At 39.4% G+C, this 9,801-nt stretch overlaps 1 protein-coding gene across 1 annotated transcript; it reads left to right on the top strand.

Annotated features, from left to right (window-relative positions):
• Nucleotides 1–7,091: 7,091 nt before the first annotated feature.
• LOC138868697 (secreted RxLR effector protein 161-like) lies at nt 7,092–7,469 on the top strand. The gene has a single exon (XM_070146264.1). It carries the CDS (start codon nt 7,092–7,094, stop codon nt 7,467–7,469), a length of 378 nt encoding a protein of 125 aa, XP_070002365.1.
• Nucleotides 7,470–9,801: the final 2,332 nt, after the last annotated feature.

Below are 9,801 nucleotides of genomic sequence, written 5' to 3' on the forward strand. Positions count from 1 at the left end.
TTGTTGATATACATTGTGATGCTTTGTCAAGTTGTGGACGTGTTGTTAGGATGGTTTTGGTGATTCTCTGGCAGGTGGATAGGCCCAATTACAAAGGAAACTCTGCCAAAATTTTTGAAAAATTTGTCACCTAAAGAGTGGGCTTAACTGTTGCGTGAGTGAATGCAAAAATTGCTGAAGAGTTAAAATTTCCGATGATTCGTGTTTCCATAAGCTTATGAAGGAGTGAGTTTAATCTCACCCTGGTATTACGGTAGCAATAGAGTATATGTGTTGTGATCTATGGCTTCGAGCCAAGTTAGGGAGCTTGCTATTAGTTAGCGGATTGTACGGTTATGTACTATGTTAGTTCCGATTTGAGCATGCTGGTGAATCAGTTTTGGTTGTGGAAATTAGGCTGAGAATGGCACGAGTGAAGGAAATTTTTTGACAAGATGTCATGAGCTCGGATGAGCAGGAGATAAGTTTCGATGTTTACGGTAAGTTGGAATTGTCTTCAGCATCACCTAAGATCGGTGTTTTGTAAAATGGGTTTTGCGTCTCGGTTAATGACTTTTGATCGCTCTTCAGCGTTAGTGCGATCGATGGTTTGGAGGTACGCTCCAGATATTGTTGTGGTAGGTTCTGGGAGTGTGTCCCACGGGAAGATTATATAAGTGTGGCATGTGATCACTTGATTGATTAAAGATGTAAACCAAGTATAAAGTTTGTGATGGTGTCGTTAAATTAAAGATTCATGTCTGGAGGGCACTTGGCATATTGGGTTGTGAACTGGGGAGGATTACCCCGATTGTGATGCTTGTTCTTGTGTGTTATGAGAAAAATGGGAGTTATTATGGACCTTTGAAAGGTTATCAGACTAGTTCAGTGTGATCAGAATCGGCTTGAAGTCGATGGATAGATTTAATGTGAATAATGGCTCTATATCAGGCCAGATGTGTGCATTTTAGTAACGCGGTCCTCATGGAGGAGTAGTTAGGTTGATGTTTCATTGTCAGATATTTCACGTAGTGATACATTGCGCCGTATGAGTTGTGAGACGACTTAAGAAATTGCTATGTGTTGAGACTCTGTGTAGGAATGACATTATATGAGCATCTTGGCTCTTGAAATTCAGATTGTACGTCGCACCTCAGTTGTGCTTGAGTTTTGTAGCTTATAATGCTATATGTCCCTCAGAGATATTATTATGCACTTAGCATGATTACGACCGATACTCGGTATTTTGTTGTAATGAGCAAATTTGGCTCGATGTGCATCTTCTTATGTGAGATCTATGTGTGGATCGGGTGGCACGCCTCCATGGGTATGTTATCTGGATCGGGTTGCACGCCGCAACAGTGTGATGTTGAGTATAGTTTTCTATATGCTATTTTGTATGCCTTGCTTCCTGTTTTCTACGGAAAGTCTGTATTAGTGTGTGAGATTGGTAATTCCTTCCAGAGTTTGTTTTTCTTTTGTACCGCGTTCGAAATGGTAGCTTATTGGCATATTGAGGCATCATATGCGACTTTTGATTATGTTTGGGGTGGCTTATTGCCTGAGCAGTTCGTACTGGGTGAGACGAGATCATTGAATTTGAGATTAGTGTAATCTGAGTATATGAAGTAAATTAAGGAGCTAAGACCATGATTTTGTTCAAAATGAGGTGATAGTTCTTGCCAGGAGTATAAAACCAACGAATCGTTGTCTTGACAGTGGTCATGAATTTATGCATACCTCATCCGTCATGTCAATATTGTAAGAGTTAGAACAATACCTATGTACATCATGCAGAACATGAGATATGTAGCGATTTTCTTCTAAGTGATTAGAGAGAAAAAAAGCTTCAGATGATTAGGGCGAATGATCTTTGGATGATTGGGGAAATAGTATTGCTAATTGAAAGTGACTTGACGAGAGTATATGTCTCATAAAAAGGTAATGCTATTAAACTAATGATATTTCGGTAGTATTGCGGCATGTTCTTGTTGGGCCCGCTGATGGTACTGATGATCTTGAGGTAAGACTCTTTCGTTTGAGTCATTTTTCATGACTTGAGTATGTGCAGGCCGTTTCTTATTGGTGTGCATATTATGAAAGTTGTGGCTTAGGCCTGTATTGAAGTGTCATATCACCAGAGTGGTGTGTTGGATTCGAGGTGATCATTGGGGTCATTGATGAATACGAACGGATTTGATTTCAGCATGTTTGATGGGTAAATATCGAGGTTCGATTTTAAAAAAAAAAATTGTTACTATAATTGCTAGAGGAGAAATGGCCTCATGAATGGTTGATTTGAGCAATGGTTATGATTTATTGCGTGTTTCAATTATCATTGGCAGTATATGAGAGTGTTGGAATGAGACATTGGCTAATAAGAGATTTCTATCGGTATTTGGTTGTTGTGGGCAACTGCTGTGAATGGAAGTTATTGCTGCATTTGTTTGAGTTATTGGTATATCATACAATTGCACCTAAGGTTGTAGGCATGGTCTATTACAGCTGGTTCAAACTTATTCTGAATGTAGGTGTGAGGTTCTGATCTTGTGTATGATTCCGAAAAGGTGAAATGTTGCTCTATGATTTATGGGCTAGACTAGATTGTGTGATCTTAGTTACAACGCGTTATCGGACCCATGTGAGATAGGGTGACGTGGGATCATCCCCGAGTTTATGCTTGATATGGTCATTCAGCTTTTGGTTGGCTTCTAGGACAACTCTGGGTACGCTCGAGGACGAGCGTTTGTTTAAGTTAGGGAGAATGTGACTACCCGACCCGTCGTATCATGAGTTACTGTCTCATTTGTCCCATTTTTTGCTTCCTAATGTTTCATTATCGGTATTGGGTGCATTAGAATTTATTTGGAGCGATTTTGATAAGAAAGGAGACATTTAGTCTCTTTTAAGAAGGTTTAAGTTGGAAAAGTCAACCGGACGTTGACTTATGAGTTAGAGGGCTCGGATGTGAATTTCGACGGTTCGGTTAGCTCCAGGAGGTGATTTGTGACTTAGGAGTAGGACCGGAAGTAATTTTGGAGGTCCGGTGTTGAATTAGGCTTGAATTGGCGAAGTTAGTATTTTGGCGAATTCTGGTTGATAGGTGAGATTTTGATCCGGGTGTCGGAATGAAATTCCGAGACTTGTTGTAGCTTTATTGTATCATTTGGGATATGTGTGCAAAATATTAGGTCATTCGGACATCGTTTGGTCGGGTTTTTGATCGAATGTGTGTTTTAGAAGTTTTAAAAGAACCTAGGCTTGAATTCGATATAATTTGATGATTTTGGCGTTAGTTGAGGTGTTTTGACGATTGGAGCAAGTTTGGATAATGTTTTAAGACATGTTGATGCTTTTAGTTGAGGTCTCGGGGGCCTCGGGTGTATTTCGGAAGGTTAACGGATCGATTTAGGCACGAAAAAATAAAGCTACTGCATTTTTTACAGCACTGTGAACAATAGTTATGAACAGTGCCCATGAACAGTGCCCCGTAACAGTATCCGTGAATAGTGCCGTAAACAGTAACACGGGGTGAACAGTAATTCTGAAAAATTCTGGGCAGAATGTTTACATTTCATTCGCGAAAAACACCCCATTTCTCCACCAGTTTTAGTCATTTTGAGAGCTTTTGGACGGGGATTGAAGAGAGTTTCAACTAAGATCAATTGGAGGTAAGTTTTATGAGTTAAATACATGATTTTATTGAAGAATCATCCTAGAAATCCATGAAAACATAGCCAAATTATAAATAATTAGGGCTTGAGATTGAAATTCTAAATTTGGGATTTGCGGGGTCAAATGGACTCCGATTCTTGTGAATTTGGTATGTATAGACTCGTGGCGAGAGAAGGAACATTTTGATGTAAAAATTTCTGGATTTCAAGACGTGGGCCCGGGGCTCGGGTTTTGCAAATTTCGTGATTTTTGATATTTTTCAAGTATTTTCAATTGGGTTATATTCCCTTAGCCTATTGTGATGTATTCGTTGTGGTTTTGGACAGATTCGACGCGCGAGAAGGTCGATACGAAAGGAAAGGGCATCGCGGAGTAGTATTTGGCCGGCTAGAGGTGAGTAATTGATGTAAATGATGTCCTGAGAGTTTGAAACCCCGAAATTTCACATCGTAACGCTATATTGAGGTGACTTGCACGCCGGATAACGGGCGTGGGGTAGAGCACCATTGGGGATTGTGACTTGGTCCGTCCCGAGAGATGTTTTTACCGTGTTTTCTACTTGAACTAAATTGAGAATCATCCTTACTTGGATTTGATTGTTACATTTGGGCTTCTTGCCAATTATTTGAATCCTTCAGGGATTGATATCACTGTTTTCGCATATTTTGCATATCATTTTATCTCAGTCCAAGGTTTTAACTATTGTTTTGCAAACTCAGTCATCTTTCTAAGATTTGAAAACTTAAATGATATTTCTAAATGATATTTCGGGCTTAGAACTACTGTTTTACGAATGCCCAAGGGGCTTATGATGATTTCTGGACTGAGCATGGATCGGGCTGCGCACTGCAGTAGTGTTACATTGATATTGAGGCCGAGAGCTTGGTTGATTACATTGATACTGAGGCCGAGAGCCTGGGTGATTATACTGATATTGATATGAGGCCGAGGGCCTAGATTTGATGCCACGAGATGGCTTGATATTGCGCTTGGGCTGTAGGAGCCCCTCCGGAGTCTGTACACACCCCCAGTGAGCGCCATCGACGATAAATAAAATGGATGGCTCGGGCTGCACGCCGCAGTGGGTACTAGAGAGTACCATCATATGCATTGCATTGCACTCATGCATAGAGAGTACCATCATATGCATTGCATTACACTCATGCATTTGTTTTTATCTATTATACTTGTCTCAGTATTTGGTACTCTGATTTAATTGACTTGTTTCTTCACTATTTGTTGTTCTAAACTGCCAGTTATAGTTTACTTTGTATTTTTCCATGATTTCATATTCTCAGCCTTTATTTATGTTTATTACTCACTGGGTCGGAGTACTCACATTACTCCTTGCACCTTGCGTGCAGATCCAAGTACACTACAGGCTGAGTGAGGATTTGTTTAGCTGAGCAGCAGTATCCGGGAGTATCGAGGTAGCTGCATGGCATTCGTAGCCTTGATCTCTCCCCTCTATCCCTATCTTTTATTCCACATTCTTCCTAGACAGACTTGTAATAGGTGTATATTCTGTATTAGAGGCTCATATTCGTGACACAGGATTCTATTGGGCTATGGTGTGGTATTTTAGTTGAATTTCTGCAGATTTTTATTATTAATTATACACTTAAAAGTGATGTCTTAGTAAATTCTATTTGATATTTATCTATAATCTGAATAAGAATTTGGGATAATGTTGTTGAATGGTCGGGCTTGCCTAGTAGTGTGTTGGGCGCCATCATGACCGGGGTTGGGGTCGTGTCAAATAGTTCATCAGTTGACTATCCTAAATACTCCATAACAGAATGATGTTGCCGAGAGAAGAAATAGAACGCTCCTAGAAATGGTTAGGTCAATGATGGCACAAGCTAACCTCCCAATTAGTTGTTGGGGTGATGCATTGCTTATTGCCACCTTTGTACTTAACCGAGTGCCTACAAAATTAGTTACTACCACTTCATATGAGTTATGGACTGGAAGAAAACCCGACCTAAGTGTATTAAGACCTTGGGGTTGTGCTGCCTACACATATGATTCCTCTCACAAATATGGAAAATTGGGCCTGAGGGGAAAGAAAAGTATCTTTATAAGATACTCTGAAACCTCAAAGGGTTATGTGTTTATAGGTCAGCAAGACAGTGGGAGTGTAACTGAGTTTGAATCACGGGATGTCACATTCTTAGACGATGAGTTCCCTAAGAAGGGAGAGGTAGGTCAAGACCTAACCTTATTTGAGATAATGGATCAATAAGTACAAGGATCACTTCATTCGAGTAGGAGAATTTTAGCAGATGATGAATTAGTTTCTCATTAAAGACCTCCTTCATCATCAGATGCGAATGAAAGTAATCCTTCTACATTTAGTGGAAGTGACCAAATGGATCTTGTTGCAAGTGGGAGCGAGATGGTCACAGATCTTGTTCCAAGTAGGAGTAGGATGAATGAACTTGATCTGAGTAGGAGCAACATTGATCCAAATGGGAACAATGATGAATCACAAGTAAGACGTGGTTCTCGTAAAAAGATTCCCCACCAACGATTTGATGTTGAAGGCAGAGAACTATTTATGATGCTTCTACAAGAAGAAAACGAGCCTAATAATGTACAAAAGGCTCTTTCATGCCCTTCTAAGGATAAATGGACAAAAGCAATGGAAGATCAATTGGAGTCTATGAGAGTCAACAAAGTTTGGGAACTAGTTGACCTCCATGAAGGATGCAAAGCAATTGGGAGCAAATGGATTCTCAAAATTAAGCTCAAGGATGATGGCACAGTTGAGAGATATAAGGCTCGACTGGTGGCGAAAAGGGTATACATAGCAGAAAGGAATAGACTACGAAGAGTCTTTCTCGCCTAATGTACGATTTACCTCGGTTCCCCTGGTTCTAGCTATTGCTGCAAGCTTGGATCTTGAATTACATTAGATATATGTAAAGACTACCTTTCTCAATGGAGAACTAGATGAAGAAATCTATATGGAACAACCAGAGTGTTTCATTGAAAAGGGCCACGAACAAAAGGTTTGTAGACTTTTGAATTCTATTTATGGCCTCAAACAATCTTCACGGCAGTGGTATATACGCTTTCAAAATGTTCTTGTATCCAATGGTTTTACCATGATGGATGAAGACCATTGTATTTATACCAAGAGATCAAGAAACAAGATTGTGATTTTAACATTGTATGTAGATGACATACTTATAGCTGGAAATGATAAGGAGTTTATAACTGAGATAAAGTCATGGTTATCATCCCAATTTAAGATAAAAGATATGGGTGAAGCTTCATATATCCTTGGAGTTAAGATTTCAAGAGATCGTCCAAAGAAACTATTGTATCTCTCACAAGACAATTACATTAAAAAACTTCTTGAACGATTTAATATGCAAAATAGTAGCCCAGTTGAAACTCCTATCAGTAAAGGCCATACCTTGGGAAGTTAGATGTGTCCTAAGACTCCTGAAGAGACAGAAAGAATGAGCCGAGTTCCTTATAGAAGCGTAGTTGGAAGTCTAATATATGTTATGGTGTGCACTAGACCTTATATATGTCAGGGAGTTGGCTTAGTAAGTAGATATAAGACCGACCCAGGTTTATCACATTGGCAAGCAGTAAAAAGGATCATGATATATCTGAAGGGAACTGCTGATTATGCCCTTTGTTATCAAGGCGGCAAGGATCTGCGATTAGTTGGATATAGTGATGCTGACCATGGAGAAGATCTAAACGAGAGGAAGTCTACCTCAGGATATGTATTCTTACTCAGTGATGGGGCCATATCATGGAGTAGTAAGAACAATCATGTGTATCACTATCTATGATAGAAGCCGAATATGTGGCTCTCGCATCAGCACCACAAGAAGCTGTTTGGCTGAAAATGTTCTTTGAGCACTTGTTGGATATTGCTGAAAATATTGAACCGGTATTAGTCTACTGTGATAGTGAGGCTGCAATATCCTCCACCAAGGACCCAAAGTTTCATTGTAAAACCAAACATATAGATATCAAGTATAACTATGCGAGAGACATGGTTAGACGCAAGGTAGTGAATGTGAAGTATGTGTCTACAAAAGATAAGCTAGCAGATCCATTGACCAAGCCTTTGTCTAGAGATGCATTTGTGAGACACACTAGGTCTCAAGGCTTGCGTAGACTCTGAGATACTTTATTTTGTTATTTATTTTCTCGTATTCTCAAACCGATGTTCTTTGATTATCAATAAAGTTGATTTACATACATACCTATTTTTTATTGTTGAATGTTATGTATGTACATTCTTTGTTCATTTTTTTATAAGTACGTCGAGTAGACATGAGGTTGGCCTTCTCACACAGGAAACCGCCTCCGTATCTTAGTGATGTGAGGAGATGAGACATGATTTTGAGCAAAATTATCATAAGGATAATTTGAGAGCTATTCGCTTAAAATCAGAATGTCGCTTAAACAATGACATAAGGTCACTAGGGTAAAAGCGTTCACCTAGTCTACTTTATGAGCCAGATGCGAGTTAAAAATGATATAGTAGATCAAAGAACTCAACTTTAGATACTTATGGTGTCTAAATGTCATCTGTACAACATTCTTTATTAAGATAAAGACATACATTCCTTGGAAAAAAGGAGAAAATGATGTAGCACATGCTTCATACAATGTGTGCTAATATCGACTAATTGGGTTAACATAGGTCCATTCTCAACTTATTGTTGTGTGAGACCCAGAGCTTTTATGATAGCTCAAGATTATGTACCCTTAGAGATTCCGTGTGATGATCCAAAAGGTCATCACTTGTCTTAGAAAAAATTTTGTGTTCCAAGGCATTACAATTTTTTTTTGTATCACCTCAATTTGAGTGCGCAGTCCAAGCACGTAGCCGGAAAGCCATTATGTGAAAATCCGTGGAAAATGATAAAACTTGCCTTTAAAATGAATTTAAGTTGACTTCGGTCAACATTTTTGGGTAAACGGACCCGGACCCGTGAGTTGACGGTCCCGGAGGGTCCGTAGGAAAACATGGTCCTTAGGTGTATGCCCGGAATCGGATTCCGAGGTCCTAAGCCCGAGAAATGAATTTTTTAGAGAAAATTATTTTCTGGAATATATATGAGGCTTTGGAATTGAAAAATGTTTGGAAGTTGATGGTATCATGCCCATATTTTGGTTCCGGAGCCCGGTACAGGTCTTATATGTGATTTAAGTCGAGCCTGAAAAATTTGGTAAGAAACGGACTTGAAATGACGTGATTGGGAACCTTAGTTGTAAAATTTGAAACTTTGAAAGTTCTTGAGATTTTCTTGGATTTTTATGCTAAATGCATAGTTATTGATGTTATTTTGGTAATTTGATTGCACTAGCAAGTCCGTATGATATTTTTGGGTTAGTATGCATTTAAGGCCCCGTGAAAATTTCTAGTCATAACCCGAAAGCTCGTAGAAGTAAGGCATATGTGTTAGAGATGTGTAAAATCCCTCGCGACGAGCAAGCTCGTCGCAGTTCGGACCCTTTGGATTGACCTGTGTGTTAAAAAGTTAAGGAATAATATTTTCCAGAAAAGTGTGTTTCTGCGGTCCATTATGCGACCACAGAATAGCTATGGGGACCGCATAGTCGCCGCAGAGTCAGGTAGTGTGATGGTTAATTTGAGGTCAACTATTCGGCCAATTATGCGATCGTATAAACACTATGCGTGTCGCAGAGTCATCGCATAATCCCCTTAGAATTTTGTAAGGGGCAGTTAATGCACCGCAGAACAGGTATGCAGACCGAATTTCTGTTGCATACCTATAAATGCCTAATTTTCGCCTTATATATATATAATATATGTATGTTTGTGTGTGTTTGTTCTTATTTGTGTATGTATAGGTTGTAAGAGTTGAGTAATGGTTTGATAAATGGGGTAGGGCTTGGGCTAGTGTAATTTAATTAAAATTGTGCCAAAATTGGCCCAATATTTGAGCCCAAAGAGCCCAAACCCGGTCCAAAAGGGTGCTGCCAAGAAGTGCTTAAAACGACGTAGTTTTGTCTTGAAACTACGTCGTTTTGGTTAAGTGAGAAGATTCAATCTCATCCACCCATCTTGATTTAATCCAACGGTCCTAGTTTGATCTTCATCCTAGGTATTTAAAGCCTAAAATCCCCAAAAATTTGCCCCATTTC

The sequence above is a fragment of the Nicotiana sylvestris genome, chromosome 5 (genome assembly GCF_000393655.2).
Source record: "Nicotiana sylvestris chromosome 5, ASM39365v2, whole genome shotgun sequence".
NCBI classification, from domain to species: domain Eukaryota; kingdom Viridiplantae; phylum Streptophyta; class Magnoliopsida; order Solanales; family Solanaceae; genus Nicotiana; species Nicotiana sylvestris.